We start from the raw sequence: 20,787 nt of genomic DNA on the forward strand, positions 1-20,787 counted from the left end.
GCCAGTATACTAAAAGGATCCTACCATACACACAGATTTTAGGGTTTTATATTTAGAATGCAAAATATAAAATTTATATTATCTCATCCCATGAGAGATAAGTCAACCAAGACTCAGAATATTGACATGAACCACCCAAGGTCACACAGTAAGTTAGAAATAGAACCAGTTTTAGTCTTTTGACTCCCAGTCTAGTTTTACTTTCTTATTTACCATGCTGTTTTCTCTCCAACCTAATGCAGTTTTAATTTTAACTTATTCAACGACTCTGGCATGTCTTAGCACTAAATGTATACATGGTACATAAAGCATAAAGCACAGCTGATGCCCTTGAGAACTCTATCATCTGCTAATGTGGAAATGTGACATTTTTTCTTAAGTGAATGTATAGTAAATGTGATATCATGGGAGGGGGGCAAAACCAAAGAAATAAACAAGCCCAGCCCAACTAGACATTTTCCAGAAAGCTTGGATTCATTAGACATCCATTTCATACAATGATGGAGTTTGGCTCTTTCACTAAATACATCAATTAAGCTTGATGTCTTCTCTGTGTTCCCACTTCAGAGATGGGAAAAACAGTCACAATGAAGAAAAAAAAAAAGAAGCCTTTCCACTTACCCTATCTTAGCAGATAGTTTTAAACGTTCTTCTTTCTCTTCTTTCTCTCTTTGGACAGCCAAGTAAAAGTACTCTTACTTATTTTACTTTACTTTTCCCAAGTGTTAAAAGAATTAGATCCATAGGGGAAAACTGAATTCCTCAGTCATTGGGAGATGTTACTATCACTCCTTTCCATTTTGAAAGTGTTTATTAAATAGTCGGTTAAGCTTCTGCCTTCCGTTCAGGTCATGATCCAAGGGTCCTGGGATTGAGTCCCACATGGGGCTCCCTGCTCAGCGGGGAGCCTCCTTCTCCCCCTCCCTCTGCCTGCCACTCCCCTTGCCTGTGCTCTCTCTCTCTGACAAATAAATAAGTAAAATATTTCTTTTAAAGGGATACCTGGGTGTCTCAGTCGGTTAAAAATGTTTATTGTCAATTTCATGTAAGAAATAGATAAAAGGTGAAGACCTGTTGCTTGTTCAGGTATTTACTTACTAATTAATCCTAAGAGGTACAACGTATATGGGATATAATAAAGTTACAATTAAAGCATTAAGAGTACAGAGAGGAGGGAAAAATCCAGCCTTCTTTAGAGATGATGGAAACTTCATGGAGCAGATGTTATTCAAATTAGGCTTTGATGATACTTAAGATTCTGACAGGTGGAGACGAAGAGGGCCTTTAAGATACTTACAAGGTCTCTCCAGGGAATACAGTATAATGTGATATGGCTGTAGCTTCAGGGGAGGGGAGGTCAGGCGTAATGGAATCCATATTGCTATGGATATGTATATCCATATGTTCTTCCTTAGGTGGCTGTTAGTTTGGGACATAATTAGAAAAAGAGAAAAAATCTCAGTCATCAATCTCTACTCCTCTGTCATCGGTTTTAATACGTAGGTACACTTACATAAGGTATGGCTCAATTGATTTGTCATAATCCTCTAAGATCACCTGGCTAAGGGATGATGTTTGATGTGTTCAGGTTTTCCTGCCTTACACCAGGAGTGGACTTGTTAACATGTCTAGAAAGAACTTTATTTTTCATTTTTGTCCCCTGAGGTCATTGGGGAAGTCTATGAGTTGGCTGAATTGCTAAATGAATACTGCTGGTTGTTGTACTTTTCATTATTTAGCTTCCTCTGAATAGAAGAGCGCCTGTTGGGTTATTTCTAAACTCTGAGTGAGCCAGATTACCTTGGGCAGATGAGACGTGATTCCTTTCACATTCCATTTTCTGCTAAAACAGCATAATCTGCTGCACTCTCCTTCAGTGATTGTAATCCTGAGCTATTTTTTAGTCTCACTGGTCTATATATCCTGCCAGTTATTTCCTGAAAATATAAAGTTGAAAGGAAAAGAGCCTCTTTTTACTCAAACTCTAGATCACTTTGGGATCCATCCTGGAGAACCTAGAGATATCATTTTAATCTTACACAGAGGTCCTCAACTTGTTTGCACAGTAGAATCACCTGGGGAGTGTTTAAAAATCCCTGTACCACAGACAAATTAAAATCAGAATCTCTGGGGGCATGGGTGGAGAGGGCAAGATGCAAGTATTAGTAGTTTTTAAAGCTCTCCAGGTGATTCCACTGTGCAGTGAGGGTAAAAACCAGATTCAAAACAGGTAGACCTTTCATCATCTCTTGAGCATCTATTCCTGAACAGTGGTCCTCTTAGCATAAACCCCAGATTCACAGCATCAGCATTGCCTGGGAACTTGTTATAAATGCAAATTCTCGAAACTCACCCCAGACCTGGTGAGTCAGAAACTTTCAGGGTGGAGCCCAGAGAATCTTTAACAAGCCCTCCAGGTGATTCTGCTGCACAGTAAAGTTTGAAACCACTGATCTAGAGCAGGAGAAAAGGATAAAAACAAAACAAACAAACAAACAAAAAACAACACCCCCCCAAGGGTCAAATAATCTTAGGTCATGTCATAAAATTAGATTGTGATTTAATAATACTTGTGTGTTTTAAGTACAATGTAACTATAAATAGTAAATGTTCTAAATTGTTTCTCAGAGTTTGATATATGCACAATCCATATTAGAATCACCTAAAGATGTATACAAACTGAGGATTCAGTCCAAATTTATAAATCATAATCTCTGAAGCAAGCCTAGAATCTACATTTTTTACAAGCATCTCAAGTGGTTCTTTTAGCAAATTAACATTTGAGAACTATTGTTTTAAATGGATAACACCATACATAGGAATCTTTTATATGCTTCATTAAAATATATGGTTCAGCTATTCACCCATACCAGTTGAAATTTCTGTAATTGTTCAGTTGATTACATTATAGAATTGATGACAGTTTTAAGTATTCTATCAACTTATCTAATAAAAGTTGTGCTCTGTACTGAGTAAGACCGTAGCGTGTGCATTTTTCATTTACTAAAATATGGTTAAGGCCATTTTAATATAAATTATAGTTCCATTATACCAAGGAGAAAAGTATAATTACATATTATTGACTCACTTTGTAAAAGATTATCTTTATTAACATGCTCCTTATACTAGTTGAAAAGATAAAAACATATTTATCATTGGTAATAAATAGGAAATGTACCAATTACTATTAGCACACCAGGACCTTTGTAATCACTCACAGAACTCTATTTTACAGAAATGTCATTTGGGAAGTCCCTGGGTTATAATAATAAAAAAAAAAGAATTAAGTGATCAACTATTGTTTTAGCCAGCCTACCATTACTTTTTGAAATTATCTCTATGGTTTTTACTTGAGAGGTAGCTATAGCCAATTATGAAGACTACTCAATAAAATCTATCAAAAGTCAGCTAATCATTATGAATGAACATTTTGATATGCAGTGATTGAGTATTGTGCTCACAATTATTGCTAATCAAAATGTTCAATGTTGACATCTACAGGCCATTGCTATTTTCAGAACCCAAATATCATGAATCTAGTACAAGTGATATTCAAATGGCTTTGATATGATAATCAAATGGCTTTACATATAAACATTCATTTAAACAAATCACTGGTTCCACAATTTATAATCACTACGGTTAAGTGACTATAAGTTCTGTTACTTTGCATAAACTTATATTACTTTGTATAAAATTGTATGTATGATAATTTGGTATAATATGTAGTCATAATAATAATAATATCATTTATACTAGTTAATGTTTATTGAGTGCTTCCTATGTGCCAGGTATTGTTTTGTGTGCCTTACATGAAATTTTTCAGTTAATCTTTGAAAAAGTTTATGAGATACATTTAACAGATGAAGAAACACTAGGGTGATAAAAAGTGTGCCCAAGTCATATAGTAAGTGGCAAAGCTGGAACTTAAACTCAGAGTCCTTGCTCTTAGCCATTATGAGTATTAAAATACTGTGTTAATTAAAATGATAGCTTATTTCTTGGGGCACCTGGGTGGCTCAGTCTGTTAAGCATCTGCCTTCGGCTCCGGTTATGATCCCAGGGTCCTGGGATCGAGCCCCACATTGGGCTCCCTGGTCAGCGGAGAGTCTGCTTCTCCCTCTGTCCTTCACCTGCTCCTGTTCTCTCTTGCTCTCTCTCTCAGATAAATAAATAAAATCTTTTAAAAAATGATAGCTCACTTCTTAATCTTGTACTAGAGTTCATATTGTATTTTATATGATTTATAGGTTATAAATATCCACTAAAATTTTCCTTTTTTTTTTTTTTAGGAAACTGCTTCTTCATTTTATTGTGCTATGTGTGGCAGGAGGTGCTGTTCGTGCACAAGAACAAGGTAAGAAAGTTACCTTGTTACTTATTTGGTTATATAAAAATTCTGCTTCCAAACAGCAAAGGTATATGACTTTAAAATCATCAGAATCTTAAATTCAAAGTGAAACAACAAAAAATTCTACGCAGTACAATGAGAATGTAAGGGCGAAGAAACCAATTTTGGGGGGAAATATGACCTTTAAGAAATTACTTACATTTTTAAGCAAACTCTTTATAAAAGGGAAGTTTTGTATAGTGAAAAGGCTTTGCTTGTGACTTCATTTGAAGTGGGAGTTCTTGGGGGTGGCAAACTGCGACTGAGTTACCTTTGCACTTCTTGAAACAACACGTGCATATACTAAACGTTCCATCTAGATTTACATCATTAAGAAACAAAATACAATTTGCATACCAGTGGGTTTGGGATTTTATTTAATTCAAATGGAAAGGTTTAGAAAATAGTTCAATGTTTTGTTTTTGCGTGCTAGCTAGTTCCTCTGGTAGTATGGTGATAGAGTTTCAGGAATCTATGTATACTCAAATTATTTATTAAACAATATTTTAAAAAGTATCTTCAATTTGCCACATAATATCCTAGTTGCCAGTGATGGAAATATATATATGATAATGTATCTGGCCTCAAAGTGTAAAAACAAGTGACTTTGTCAAAGATTAAAAAATAAAAAGCCAAAGTCAAAGAGAAAAACCTGGGAAGTATGCTGGATCTACAGACAGTATCATCATGGCCCCATGTTTTTTTGTTTTTGTTTTTGTTTTTTTTACTCCTCTGTCTTATATCAGGAGGGCTGCCAAATTATTTATTCTGACAAAACCAACATTTCAATTCAGTGACCAATTCCACAAGCCACTTGTCAGTTTGGTCAATCAACTAAACAATAGTAAGAAGGAGAGAAGGAAATGAAATATACATAGGTAGAGAGAGGGTGCACAAAGGAAGGGGTAGTGCTTTACCTGACTGACCAAACTGACAAGTAGACAGATAAGTATTCTGTCAAGTAGCACATAGATGAATTAAAAGATATCTTGGAAGGCATTTTCTGTTTTATGGAGAAATGGTTAATTTAGGTCACATGTCACGTATAACTTCCTGAAATGCTATTCTTGACCAAGTCATTTCTGTTACTTTATTTTGCTTTAATTAGCCATGAAGATGAGAGAAACTGTATCTTTTGGTTCATTGTTATTACTTATGGATACCTTCTGAGAACTTATGGTGTGCCAGCCCCATGCTTGTAGAATATATATTCACCACTACCTCATCACAGGGTCTTTATGATTATGCCATGATAGAATTGCTGAAACCAAGATTAAGAAGAATAAGTAACTACCCCGAGGGTTCCAGGCAAATAAATGGAAGAACCAAGATTTGAACTCAGGTATTTTGATTGCAAAGTCTATAAATTCTTTAAAATTAAGCCTCTTGGACCACAGAGAAGATCAAAAAGAGAAGGAGAATTGTCATTATTAATTACATATATATTTTGTGGCTTGTCCTTGGCTGGCACTTTACATTTATTATTCTAATCTTCATAATGAGCCTGCAGGATAGAGATTATAGATGAAGAAACTGAGGTTCACGGAAGGGGCTTGCTCAGGTGTATACAGCTGGGACTTGAATCTAGGCCTGTCCATCTCTGATAACAATAAAAAAGCCTCTTTCTAGTATACATCTTTTGCCTTCACAATTGCCATCTGCTGTTGTCCTGAGTTTAATAATTTACAAAAGGTAGCATTATCAAGATATTAAAAACCCAGGCAAAGAAGAATATAAGGAAAACTGAATATTTTTGAATGGATTTTTTTTAAAAAAATTTCAGAACCAATGAAGGAAATAATGTCGTTCAGCCTTGAGATTTCATTTATAGAATACAAAATATGCTCCTTTATTTCAGAGTGAACATCATGATTTTTAGTTTTCCTATAACCATAACATTTTATTGTGAGTTCTTAATAAAAAGAAAAATCTTTTTAAAACCTCTTTGACTTCCAAAAATTGGATACTTTTTTGAGCTCAAAAAAAGAAATGAAGGGGCACCTGGGGTGCTCAGTCTGCAGCCGATTCTTGATTTTGGCTCAGGTCATGACCTCAGGTTTGTGAGATTGAGCCCCACATTGGGTTCTGTGCTCAGAGGGGAGTTTGCTTGAGACTCTCTCCCTCCCCCTCTGCCCCTACCTCTGCTCACATGTGCGTGAGTGTGCGCACATGAGTGCACTTTCCCTCAAATAAATAAATAAAAATCTTTTTAAAAAATGAAATAAAAATAGTAGTACTCTAAACTTAGAAGTACTTTTTTCCTAAAGTAGGTTTTTTATTAAATTGGCATGAAACAATAATGTAACATTTAATCAGGAGATATAACTATCAATAATTCTTAGATACTGGAAAAGAATTTAAAAACTTTGAAAAATATTTTCCAAAAGAAAAAAAAAGCCAAATACACTAACCATCTGATTTTTTTTTTTTTTTGAGCTATTCCTTTTAGAAGCTAAAATTCTCCTGTTCTACTGTGGATTGGTAGTTCTCTAAGTTTCCTGTAGAGTTAATGTCTCTCCTCTGTGTCAGATCCCCTGTCTTGGAACTCATATTTTCATCTTCATCGTTCATTTCCTTATTTGAGTGGAGTGTATCATCCAGTAGCATCCTGAGAATGTGTTTATTTTACCCATAAAGTTAAAGGTAATTTGAGGAGGTACAGAATTTTAGTCTGTAAATAGTTTCTCTCCATTTTAAAGACTTTCGTCCATTTTCTCCTGGCTTACAGTTCAGAAGTGTGATGTTATATTAATTTTTTACATGTGACCTTTTTCTTTTCCTCCTTAAATCCTTAAGAACATTTGTTTATCCTTGGTATTTTGAAATTTTACAGTGATGTGCTTTGTACAGATTTTTTTTGGGGGGGTTTCCTTTTTTTAAATTTGAAGTTCAATTAATTAACAATATAGTGTATTATTAGTTTCAGAGGTAGAGTTCAGTGATTCATCAGTTGCATACAACACCCAGTGCTCATTCCATCACGTGCCCTCCTTCATTTCCACCACCCAGTTACCCCATCCCCCCCCACCTCCCTCTAGCAAGCCTCAGTTTCTTTCCTATGCCTAAGAAGTCTCTTATGGTTTGTCTCCCTCTCTGGTTTCATCTTGTTTTATTCTTCTCAGGTTTTTTTTTTACTAACCAGAATCATGCTGTATGTATTGTTCTTTGATGTGCTTGTTGGAGATGTTCTCAGCCTAGCACACTCCTTTTATCCATTCTATATTCCATAGAAATAGTTAGATGTTTGGGTTGCTTCATTCTGCTGTATAATTATGCCCACTTTTGTGCACAAACTTGAGCACAGGGGCTGGAATTTGAGGGGAAGTGTGTCAATTTGAGCCCTAGGCAATCTGAGGTGAAGACATTTGACTTGGCATTTAGCAGGTGGCAGGCCGTGCATGCTGACTCTGGCAGGAGGGCAGCTGGATTGTGAATTTGGGACCCACAGGCTGATGGCATCGTGTGTGACAGGGATGTGGCTGGTTTTGCTTTTAATTTTTGTTTTTCTGGGAAATTTGATCTCTCTCTCTATTCTAAATGAAAGCCTTGCTGGATAGAGTATTTTTGGCTGTAGATCTTTTCCTTTTAGCAGTTGGAATTTACCATGCCACTTTCTTCTGGCCTGCAGAGTTTCTGCTGAAAAGCCCACTGATAGCCGTATGGGGTTTCCCTTGTATGTACCTGCTTTCCTTTCTCTTGCTGCCTTTAAAATTCTCTCTTTATCACTACTTTTGGCCATCTTATTTACTTTGTGTCTTGGTGCAGACCTCTTTGGGTTGGTTGTGTTGGGGGCTCTCTGTGCCTCCTGTATCTGGATTTCTCTTTCCTTCCCCAGATTCAGGAAGTTTTCAGCTATTATTTCTTCAGACAAATCTTCTGCACCCTTTTCTCGCTCTTCTCCTTCTGGGATCCCTATCATGCGACTGTTATGCCTGACAGTGTTGCTGAGTTCCCTGGGCCTATTTTCATTTTGCGTATTTTTTCCCCCCTCTCATCTGCTCAGCTTGATTGCTTTCCATGACTCTGTCCTCCAGGTGGCTGATCCTTTCTTCTACTTCCTCTTGCTTGCTATTTATTCCAGATGGTCTATTTTTATTTCCATTTAGTGAGTCCAATAGCTCTAATTGGTTCTTTTTTATCTCTTCTATCTCTTGGTGGAGGGTCTCATGGAGGTCCTGCAGTCCTTCCTCAATAAGCGAGTATCTTTATGAGCGTTATACTTTATGAGAGTATCTTTAAATTTGCTATCAGACATATTACTTACATCCATTTTGTTTAGGTCTCCTGCTCTGATTTTGTCCTGTTCTTTGATTTGGGACATATTCCTCTGTCTCCTCATTCTGTCTCTTGCATTGTCTGTTTTTCTGTGTTAGGAAAGTCAGCTACATCTCCTGCACTTGAAAGTAGTGGCTTTATGAAGAAGAGGTCCTGCAGTGCAATGTCTGTTCCCCAGAACCTGGTGCTTCAGGGGGTGTCTCCTATGTGTGTTGCTCCAGGGGTGTCCTACCGTTGTGACTAGGACATGTTTGCTTTCAGTCCTGTTGTCTGTGATGGCTCTCTGCCTGTTGTGGGCAGAGTCTGGTGCCTGTGGTGTTAGTGGGCTGCTCTGGAGCTGCCTTGGGCTTGAGTTGAGTCAGACCAGGCATTTGCCAGAGATGCAGTAGCACCAAACTGCAGGCACTGTCCCTGTGTCGTCCCCGGAGAAGCTTTTGTTGGTGGGGCCTGCAGTCAGACCCACTCCCTGCACCCAGCCCACTGCTGGGGTCAGTCAGAGTGGTGTGTGGTTATCTTCCCCTCTCCCTGGGGCAGGACTCACTTTGGAGTGGTGCTGACCCTTGTCTGGGCCGCCCGCACACTGCCAGGCTTGTGGCACCGCTTTGACGGGATCTTGTCAAGAACGATCGCAGGGGGTGGATCTGCTTCGTTGTGGCCTCTTGTCTATGCCGGGCTGTGGAGAGTCTGTTCTGCCAGTTTTCAGGCTGCTTTTTGGGTTATTTATGCCGATTCCAGATGGTGGGTGCTCTCTAGGCGGCCACGTGGCAAGAGGTGAGCTCAGGGACGTCCTACTCCTCCATCTTCCCAGCAGCCTCTGCCTGTACAGATCTTTTCTCAACTTACCGTGCTGGCCACTCAGTAGGACTTTCAATGTAGAAACATCTTTCATTTTCTGGGAGTTTTTCTGTGTTAGTTCTTTCTTCATATTTATTTCATCTTTCTGTAAATTCTGTAGTTAGGATATTGGATCTGGATGGGGTAGCAAGATGGCAGAGGAGTAGGAGATCTAAATTTCATCTGGTCCCAGGAATTCAGCTAGATAGGTATAAAACCATTCTGAACACTTACAAACTCAACAGGAGATCGAAGAAAAGAATAGCAGCAATTCTATGAACAGAAAAGTGACCACTTTCTGGAAGCTAGGACGTGTGGAGAAGTGAATCCGAGGCGATATACGGGAAGAGAGACTGTGGGGGGAGGGAGCCGGCTACTGGCAAGTGATAGAGCAGCAGAGCACAAAATTGGAACTTGTAGATGTCTGCTCCACTGAGGGACGTTGCTCCAGCGGCTAAGTGGGGGGTGGAACCCCCGCTGGGACAGTGTGTTCTCAGGACCCTCAGGGTCACAGGAAGACCGGGGGTGCCTGAGTGTGGCAGAGCTCCCAGGTATTGGAGCGGGGAGCCAGCTGCAAAGATGGAGCCAAAAAATGGGCTCTCAGCTAGGGGTTGCCATAAACTGATCCGTGGCACAGTCGGGCCACTGCTCTTCCAGCAGGGACCCAACAAGTGGCAGATCCGGGGAGACTCCCCTTCTTCCCCTGGGAGAAGCAGCGCGGGTGTGCACCGCAGGGATCTGCTGGGTTTGGAGACTCCACACGGGGTCGTGTGCCAGAGATAGAAATGCTCGGTCACAGGCCGGATGAGCACGGAGTGTGACCAGAGACCGGGGAGACAGGAATGACTGACTGCTTTTCTCTGGGGGCTCATTGAGGAGTGGGGCCCTGAGTTCTCAGCTCCTCTGAGGCAGATTGGGAGGCCACCATTTTCACTCTCATCCTCCAAAACTGAACGGAAAGCTTGCAGAGAACAAAAGCTCCCAAGAGCAAACCTAAGCAGATTACTTAGTCTGGACCCAGGAAGGGTGGGGCAATTCCGCCTCCGGCAAAGACATTTGGGAACCATAGCAACAGGCCCCTCCCCCAGAAGATCAGCAAGAACAGCCACCCAGACCAAGTTCAATGAGAATGGCAGAACTCCAGCACTAGAGGAATACTGCACGTAGAATTCATGGCTTTTTTCCCCATGATTCTTTAATCTTTCAGTTAATTTTTAAATTTTTTGTTTTTTCTTTTTCTAATTTTTTAGTTGAATTTTTCTTCTTTCCCTTTCAACCAACATCTTATCTTATCAATTCCCTTTTTAAAATCTTTTTTAACTTTCATTTTAACAGTCATATTCTATCCCTTCATTGTATTTTACCTTATTTTTTGTATATATCTAAGTTTCTCTTTCTTTAAAATTTTGAGAGGCAATTTCTTCTAACAGACCAAAATACACTCAAAATCTAGTGTGTGGCTTTGTTTTGTTCACCAGCCTGATCATATACTTTTTTTTCCCCCTTACTTTTCCCCCTTGTTTTGGGTTTCTTCTGATTTGTTTAGTGCATATTTTTCTGGGGTCATTGTTACCCTTTTAGCATTTTGTTCTCTCATTCATCTATTCTTCTCTGGACAAAATGACAAGATGGAAAAACTCACCTCAAAAAAAGAACAAGAGGCAGTACCAACTGCCAGGGACCTAATCAACACAGACATTAGTAAGATGTTGGAAGTAGAGTTCAGAATGACGATTATAAAGATACTAGCTGGGCTTGAAAAAAGCATAGAAGATACTAGAGAATCCCTTTCTGGAGAAATTAAAGAACTAAAATCTAACCAAGTCAAAATCAAAAAGGTTATTAATGAGATACAATTAAAAAAGTGGAGGCTCTAACTGCTAGGATAAATGAGGCAGAAGAGGGAATTAATGATATAGCAGACCAAATGATGGAGAATAAAGAAGCTGAGAAAAAGAGATAAACAACTACTGGATCATGAGGGGAGATTCGAGAGATAAATGATACCATAAGACAAAACAATATTAGAATAATTGGGATCCCAGAAGAAGAAAGAGAGGGAGGGGCAGAAATTATATTGGAGCAAATTGTAGCAGAAAATTTCCCTAATTTAGGGAAGGAAACAGGCATCAAAATTCAGGAGGCTCAGAGAGCCCCCCTCAAAATCAATAAAAATAGGTCAACACCCCAACATATAATAGTAAATTTCACAAATCTCAGAGATAAAGAGAAAATCCTGAAAGCATCTTGGGACAAAATATGTTCTACAACAGTAGAAACATTAGATTGGCAGCAGACCTATCCACAAAGAACTGGCAGGCCAGAAAGGACTGGCATGATAGAGTCAGAGCACTAAATGAGAAAAATGTGCAGCCAAGAATACTATATCCAGCTAGGCTGTCATTGAAAATGGAGAGATAAAAAGCTTCCAGGACAAACAAAAACTAAAAGAATTTGTGAACACGAAACTAGCCCTACAAGAAATATTGAAAGGGTCCTCTAAGCAAAGAGAGAGCCTAAAAGTAACATAGACCAGAAAGGAACACAGACAATATACAGTAACATTCACCTTACAGGCAATACAATGGCACTAAATTCATATCTTTTAATAGTTACCCTGAATGTAAATGGGCTAAATGCCCCAATCAAAAGACGCAGGGTATCAGATTGGATAAAAAAACAAGACCCATCGATATGCTGTCTGCAAGAGACTCATTTTTAGACCGAAAGGCACCTCCAGATTGAAAGTGAGGGGGTGGAAAACCATTTACCATGCTAATGGACACCAAAAGAAAGCTGGGATGGCAATCCTTATATCAGACAAATTCGATTTTAAACCAAAGACTATAATAAGAGATGAGGAAGGACAGTATATCCTACTTATCCAACAAGAAGATCTAACAACTTTAAATATCTATGCCCCTAATATGGGAGCAGCCAATTATATAAGCCAATTAATAACAGAAGCAAAGAAACATATTGATGATAATACAATAATAGTAGGGGACTTTAACACCCCCCTCACTGAAATGGATAGATCATCTAAGCAAAAGATCAACAAGGAAATAAAGACTTTAAATGACACACTGGACCAAATGGACTCCACAGATATATTCAGAACATTCCATCCCAAAGCAACAGAATACACATTCTTCTCTGCTGCCCATGGAACATTCTCCAGAATAGATCACATCCTGGGTCACAAATCAGGTCTCAACTGGTACCAAAGGATTGGGATCATTCCCTTCATATTTTTGGACCACAATGCTTTGAAACTAAAACTCAGTCATAAGCGGAAAGTTGGAAAGAACTCAAATACATGGAGGCTAAAGAGCATCCTATTAGAGAATAAATGGCTCAACCAGGTAATTAAAGAAGAATTAAAAAAATTCATGGAAACAAATGAAAATGAAAACACAACTGTTCAAAATCTTTGGGATGCAGCAAAGGCTGTCCTAAGAGGAAAGTATATAGCAATACAAGCCTTTCTCAAGAAACACAAAAGGTCTCAAATACACAACCTAACCCTACACCTAAAGGAGCTGGAGAAAGAACGACAAATAAAGCCTAAACACAGTAGGAGAAGAGAAATAATAAAGATCAGAGCAGAAATCAATGAAATAGAAACCAAAAGAACAATAGAACAGATCAACAAAACTAGGAGCTGGTTCTTTGAAAGAATTAATAAGATTGATAAAACCCTGGCCAGACTTATCAAAAAGAAAAGAGAAAGGACCCAAATAAATAAAATCATGAATGAAAGAGGAGAGATCACAACCAACACCAAAGAAATACAAACAATTATAAGAACATTTATTAGCAACTATATGCCAGCAAATTAGATAATCTTGAAAAAATAGATGCATTCCTAGAGACATATAAACTACCAAAACTGAACCAAGAAGAAATAGAAAACCTGAACAGACCCATAACCACTAAGGAAATTGAAGCAGTAATCAAAAATCTCCTAACAAACAAGAGTCCAGGGCCAGATGGCTTCTCAGGGGAGTTCTACCACACATTTAAAGAAGAATTAATACCTATTCTCCTGAAACTGTTCCAAAAAATGGAAATGGAAGGAAAACTTCCAAACTCATTTTATGAGGCCATCATTACCTTGATCCCAAAACCAGACAAAACCCCATCAAAAAGGAGAATTACAGACCAATATCCTTGATGAACATGGAAGCAAAAATTCTCACCAAAATACTAGCCAATAGGGTCCAACAGTACATTAAAAGGATTATTCACCACGACCAAGTGGGATTTATTCCTGGGCTGCATGGTTGGTTCAACATCTGCAAATCAATCAATGTGATGCAATACATTAATAAAAGAAAGGAAAAGAATCACATATGATCCTCTCCCAGTAGATGCAGAAAAAGCATTTGACAAAGTACAGCACCCTTTCTTGATTAAAACTCTTCACAGTGTAGGGATAGAGGGTACATACCTCAATATCATAAAAGCCATCTATGAAAAACCCACAGTGAATATCATACTCAATGGGGAAAAACTGAGAGCTTTCCCCCTAAGTTCAGGAACACGGCAGGGATGTCCACTATCACCACTGCTATTCAACATATTACTAGCAGTCCTAGCCTCAGCAATCAGACAACAAAAAGAAATAAAAGGCATTCAAATTGGCAAAGAAGTCAAACTCTCACTCTTTGCAGATGATAGGATACTTTATGTGGAAAATCCAAAAGAATCCACCCCAAAACTGCTAGAACTCATGCAGGAATTCAGTCAAGTGGCAGGTTATAAAATCAATGCATAGAAATCAGCTGCATTTCTCTACACCAACAACAAGACAGAAGAAAGAGAAATTAAGGAGTCAATCCCATTTACAATTGCACCCAAAACCATAAGATACCTAGGAATAAATCTAACCAAAGAGGCAAAGAATCTGTACTCAGAAAACTATAGAATACTCATGAAAGAAATTGAGGAAGACACAAAGAAATGGAAAAACGTTCCATGCTCATGGATTGGAAGAACAAATATTGTAAAGATGTCAATGCTACCTAGAGCAATCTACACATTTAATGCAATCCCTATCAAAATACCATCAACTTTTTTCACAGAGCTGGAACAAATAATCCTAAAATTTGTATGGAACCAGAAAAGACCCCAAATAGCCAGAGGAATGTTGAAAAGGAAAAGCAAAGCTGGTGGCATCACAATTCCAGACTTCAAACTCTATTACAAAGCTGTCATCATCAAGACAGTATGGTACTGGCACAAAAACAGACACATAGATCAGTGGAACAGAATAGAGAGCCCAGAAATGGATCCTCAACTCTATGGTCAACTAATCTTCGACAAAGCAGGAAAGAATGTCCAATGGAAAAAAGACAGTCTCTTCAACAAATAGTGTTGGGAAAATTGGACAGCCACATGCAGAAGAATCAGACTGGACAATTTCCTTACAAGACACACAAAAATACACTCAAAATGAAGGAAAGACCTACATGTGAGACAGGAATCCATCAAAATCCTTGAAGAGCACACAGGCGGCAACCTCTTTGACCTCAGCCACAGCAACTTCTTCCTAGAAACATTGCCAAAGGCATGGGAAGCAAGGGCAAAAATGAACTATTGGGACTTCATCAAGATAAAAAGCTTTTGCACAGCAAAGGAAACAGTCAACAAAACCAAAAGACAACCGACAGAATGGGAAAAGATATTTGCAAATGACATATCAGATAAAGGACTAGTATCCAAAATCTATAAAGAACATATCAAACTCAACACCCAAAGAACAAAGAATCCAATCAAGAAATGGGCAGAAGACATGAACAGACATTTTTCCAAAGAAGACATCCAAATGGCCAACAGACACATGAAACAGTGCTCAACATCACTCGGCATCAGGGAAATCCAAATCAAAACCTCAATGAGATACCACCTCACACCAGTCAGAATGGCTAAAATTAACAAGTCAAGAAACAACAGATGTTGGCGAGAATGTGGAGAAAGGGGAACCCTCTTACACTGTTGGTGGGAATGCAAGCTGGTGCAGCCACTGTGGAAAACAGTATGGAGGTTCCTCAAAAAGTTGAAAATAGAGCTACCATACGACCCCACAATGGCACTACTGGGTATTTACTGCAAGGATGGAAATGTAGTGATCCGAAGGGGTACGTGCACCCCGATGTTTATAGCAGCAATGTCCACAATAGCCAAACTATGGAAAGAGCCTAGATGTCCATTGACAGATGAATGGATAAAGAAGAGGTGGTATATATATACAATGGAATATTATGCAGCCATCAAAAAATGAAATCTTGCCATTTGCAACAATGTGGATGGAACTAGAGGGTATTATGCTAAGTGAAATAAGTCAATCAGAGAAAGCCAATTATCATATGATCTCACTGATATGAGGAATTTGAGAAACAAGACAGGATCATAGGGGAAGGGAGGGAAAAATGAAACAGCTTGAAACCAGAGAGGGAGACGAACCATAAGAGACTTAATCTCAGGAAACAAACTGAGGTTTACTGGAGTGGAGGGGGGTCAGAGGAATAGGGTGGCTGGGTGATCGACACTGGGGAGGGTATGTGCTATCATGAGTGTTGTGAATTGTGTAAGACTGATGAATCACAGACTTGTGCCCCTGAAACAAGTAATACATTATATGCTAATAAAAAAATTAAAATGAGGTATTTTAAGTTCTAGTTACATTTAAAAAAAGGATATGGGATCCTTATATTCTTATTTTTAGCTCTTATTTCCCATCTTTGTTTTTTATTATATTTTATAATTAGATTTTCATGAGTCACTATTCCAAACATTTAATTTTTTTTACTTCTGCTGTATTTATATTTTTAAGAGCATTCTTACTCAGATTGTTCTTTAAAAAAAGAAAGATAGCATCTTGTTCTTGTTTCTTTGATGCAATATCTATTCTTATGTATGTAAAGGTAGATTAACTTTTTGGGGGCACCTGGGTGGCTCAGTTGGTTAAGTGATCCTAGGGTCCTGTGATCAAGTCCCACGTCGGGCTCCTTGCTTAGTGGGTAGTCTGCTTCTCTGCCCCTCCCCTGGCTCGTGTGCATTCTCTCTCTCTCTCTCCCTCTCTCTCTTGCCCACTGTGTCTCTCAAATAAATAAAATCTTTAAAAAAAAGAACTTTTTTGAACTTTTCTTGTGCTCCCCATATTGCCTTTCTTTCCTACAAATTTTTGTTTGTTTTGGTCTGTCTTTTATGTTGGAAAAAGTCTTTATGTCTGTACCACCTGTTTTGTCATTTAAAAGTAAGGCACTAAAAATATGTTTGGAAACTGTTTTCATGGGTTGGCTTGCTAACTGGTATATTTTGCACAGAGGGCCTTGCACTAGGAACTTAGCTGACCATTTTCTTGTTGGACCCACAAGTGTCTAAGGTTGTATAGTTTCTTTAGAGAAGAATTCTTCAGTATCTTACCTGTGGAGTATAATCCTGGTTGCCTCTGTTATTGAAGTTATATAACTGGTAGGGCAAGAGGGGCTGTCTCATCTTTCAGTACAGAGAGTTTGATTTAATCCCCTTGTTCTCATATGGTGCTTCTCTTCCATCTACTGCTATGAGTGATTCAATTTTCTACACAAGTAAGCTTTACTATTCTTTTGTGGTTTCAAAGTTTCTTATACAGACTTTTTTTTTTTTTTTAAAGATTTTATTTATTCACTTGAGACAGAGAGAATGAGAGACAGAGAGCACGAGCGGGAAGAGGGTCAGAGGGAGAAGCAGACTCCCTGCCGAGCAGGGAGCCCGATGCGGGACTCGATCCCGGGACTCCAGGATCATGACCTGAGCCGAAGGCAGTTGCTTAACCAACTGAGCCACCCAGGCGCCCTCTTATACAGACTTTTACCACCCCCTACCCCCACCCCCACTTGAAGCCCATGCCTCCCTCCAAATTCACTGACCTGGCATTTTCAGTCCTTGAGCCTTTTCAGAGTTTCGGGATGTGAGTTGGCCCACCTGCATTAGCACTTACAACGCTACGCTACAAGCCTTTAGTCTTCAGGGTTTTTTTTTCTTCAGTTTTGCTAATTCCTTCCTGTGCTTTTCATCTTTCAAGAATTTATTGATATCTCTTATCTGCTGTTGTCTCTTCCAGCCATTCCTTTTGCCCAGGTAGGTTTAAAGCACATTTCCTTATTCCCATTTTAGTGAGATTTAAGACCAAACAGATACAATCATCTGTTATTTGCCCTGTTTTCAGTTATTCCTTGAAGGTTTAACACAGCCAAGAAAATAATTTAAAATACTTTGTTAATAAATTTAATTTTACGGGGCCCCTGGGTGGCTCAGTCGGATAAGCATCTGCCTTTGGTTCAGGTCATTGTCCCAGGGTCCTGGGATCAAGTCCCATGTGGAGCTCCCTGCTCAGTGGGGAGTCTACTTCTCTCTCTCCCTTTGCCCCTTCCACTGCTCATGTGCATGAGCACTCTCTCTCTTAAATAAATAAATAAATAAATAAATAAATAAATAAATAAATAAATAAAAATCTTTAAATTTTGCATTTGTTTTATAATCAAGTTTTAGGTATAACCTATTGAATACATGATTCTGTTTCAAGGAAAATTTATTTAAGGCTGAGCTTTCTGAGTATTTGGCAGAGACAGATCCCTTTTCTTATCTGACAAGGTCTGCTTTCCTTATTACTCAGTCTATGTTGGTGGGCTGGCTGCCAGAGATGGACCTAGCTGCAGTACCTCTACAGGATAACGTACAACATGCACGACATGTAGCTAATCCTCAACATGCACAGCATTCTCAGGCTCATGATCCCTAAGTATGAAAACCACATGTATAGAAATCTGTGTGTAGAATACTATTTCCAAAAAGAGTATTTCCTGTGGAAATGAATCCAAAATGTGTTTATTATTAACAGAGAATCAGCTCATTCTAGCTGCAGTTACTCTAAGGATTTTCTGCCGAAACCCCTTATGGACACTTAACCAAAATCTTTACACAGGATAAAGCTTCATTTCCCATTTTCTGAATAAGTTTGCTTTTATCTCTTTATCCATAATAGATGTGTTATTTACAGTAGGAGTACTTTCAAGTCACACATACCCAGTGTGACAGTGGTGCTCAATAAAGCACAGGTGTTCTAGAGCTAGAAGCCAGGTTCCAGTACGTGCTAGCTATGTGATCAGGAGCACATCCCTTAAACACTCTGAGCTTCATTTTCAGCAACTCCAAAGTAAAGATAACAATAGTTCTTACTACATAGGGTTGTTGTATGGGTAAAATGAGAGAATACATGTCAAGTGTTTAGTGCATGCCTGTTATATGATGAAGACACAATAATTTTTTTTTTTTTTTAGGAAAAAAGAATACTCAAGATCCCTCTTTTTTCCCATATGCTCATAATATTGAAAAACTGAAATAAACTAAAATAGTTGAATTTAAGCAACTTCCTTTAGTTCCTTAATTCAGTGAGCTGGAAGCTAGGCAGCTTGTATTTGAGTCTTGATTCTAGCACTAACTATTTGGCTGAGACTATATAGAACAATAGAAAGTGGTTATTGGACAATTATCTGGTTAATTTAATCAATTTGGGTAAATGGGCAAAGAAAATATATTAAGGCTTATGTTATTTTTCTTATTTACAACTTTGTGATTTTATTTATTTTTTTAAAAAGATTTTGGGGCGCCTGGGTGGCTCAGTCGTTAAGCGCCTGCCTTCGGCTCAGGTCATGGTCCCAGGGTCCTGGGATCGAGCCCCGCATTGGGCTCCCTGCTCCGCGGGAAGCCTGCTTCTCCCTCTCCCACTCCCCCTGCTTGTGTTAAAATAAAAAATAAAATAAAAAAGATTTTATTTATTTGAGAGAGAGAGAGAGTTAGAGAGAGAAAGCATGAGAGGGGGGAGGGTCAGAGGAAGAAGCAGACTCCCCGCTGAGTGGGGAGCCTGATGCAGGGCTCCGTCCTGGGACTCCAGGATCATGACCTGAGCTGAAGGCAGATGCTTAACTGACTGAGCCACCCAGGTGCCCCTTTGTGATTTTCTTTTAAACAATCATTCAATTCTTTCATTTCTGCAAACTAAAGAGAATATAGCTTGGAGATTTTGCTGACCCAGATATATAAAAATTTTAAACTGAGAATTTATTAAGTGCTATATTATATTAATTTAGTTATTTAATGAGTTAACACTGTACTCTGTTAAGTGATATTACTCTTTACCTTTTATCTAAAAGTTGACAACTTTTAAATCTTTCATGCTACCACATACTAAGAAATGTAAGAATCCTTACATTTTTGAGGGGCAAACATAATATTACTATTGTTCCTCCAATTTATGATAGAATATTGTTGAATATTGACAGCTACAACGTTTCCTTGGCTCTCTTATAAAAAGAAGTGCTTATAAAACTTGTAAAACAAGTATAACAATTGGCTCTCCCATATCTATTTCTTTAGGCACCATAGAGTTAATTATACAGCCACTGGATTTAAAGTCAAATATTAGGAAATGAGTTATAATTTTATCATTGGCTGAGACTCAGTTTTTCCTTTTTCTCTCCCCTTTCCTATTCTTCCTTCCTCTCCCCACTTTCTATCTCTCTTCCCATTTTCCTCTCTTCTTCCCTCTCTCCCCCTTTCTTTTCTTCTAACTAGTGATAATAGTATCAGCGGTGCTTACTATACAAGTTTTTTTTTTAAACACAGATACATTTTGATATAGCAAGAAATTTAAGAAAAAGAAAAGAAAAAAACTTGAGAGTGGAGAATGCCATGGAGTGAGCAGATACCACTGAAGGAAATGTGTAAGGGCTAGTGTAAACTAGGGGGCAGTCAGCAAGACCAAGCTTACTTCTGACACCAACTGCAAGTTTGAGGGTCCCCAAGACAACCTTCAGTTACAGTAATGCTTTAGAAGGATTTATAGAACCCAGTGAAATTTGTTATACTCACAGTTACAGTTTATTACAGCGAAAGAATATGGATTGAAGTCAGCCCACAGAAGAGACACATGGGTTAGGGTCTAGGAAAGTCCCACCTATGGAGCTTCCAGTGGTCCTCTCCCAGGAGTCAGTGCCAGCTCTCACACAATATGTGACAGTATGCACAGATTATTGCCAACTGGTGAAACTCACCTGGGCCCTCATGTCCAGAGTCTTTACTGGGGCTCTGTCACATAGACAGTGGACTGCCCATGTAGCTGACCTCAGTTTCCAGTCCCTCTTGAGGTTGAACAGATACCACATGACCAAAGCCCTTACCATAAATCACATTGTTGGACTGTCTGGTGTGGTCCACAACCCTCAGATAAACAAAGATATTTT

The 20,787-nt window shown here is 38.6% G+C and overlaps 1 protein-coding gene across 1 annotated transcript in view; it reads left to right on the plus strand.

The window, feature by feature from the left end:
* COL24A1 (collagen type XXIV alpha 1 chain) overlaps positions 1-20,787 on the plus strand; it is a 391,649-nt gene that overhangs the window by 5,245 nt on the left and 365,617 nt on the right. The window contains exon 2 of the mRNA XM_064588890.1: positions 4,293-4,357. Within this exon, the coding sequence (XP_064444960.1) occupies positions 4,293-4,357 (65 nt within the window). The remainder of the gene's footprint in view (positions 1-4,292; positions 4,358-20,787) is intronic.

The sequence above is a fragment of the Mirounga angustirostris genome, unplaced genomic scaffold, assembly GCF_029215605.1.
Source record: "Mirounga angustirostris isolate CCGP_5_RB_7025 unplaced genomic scaffold, mMirAng1.0.hap1 SCAF_4, whole genome shotgun sequence".
NCBI lineage: Eukaryota > Metazoa > Chordata > Mammalia > Carnivora > Phocidae > Mirounga > Mirounga angustirostris.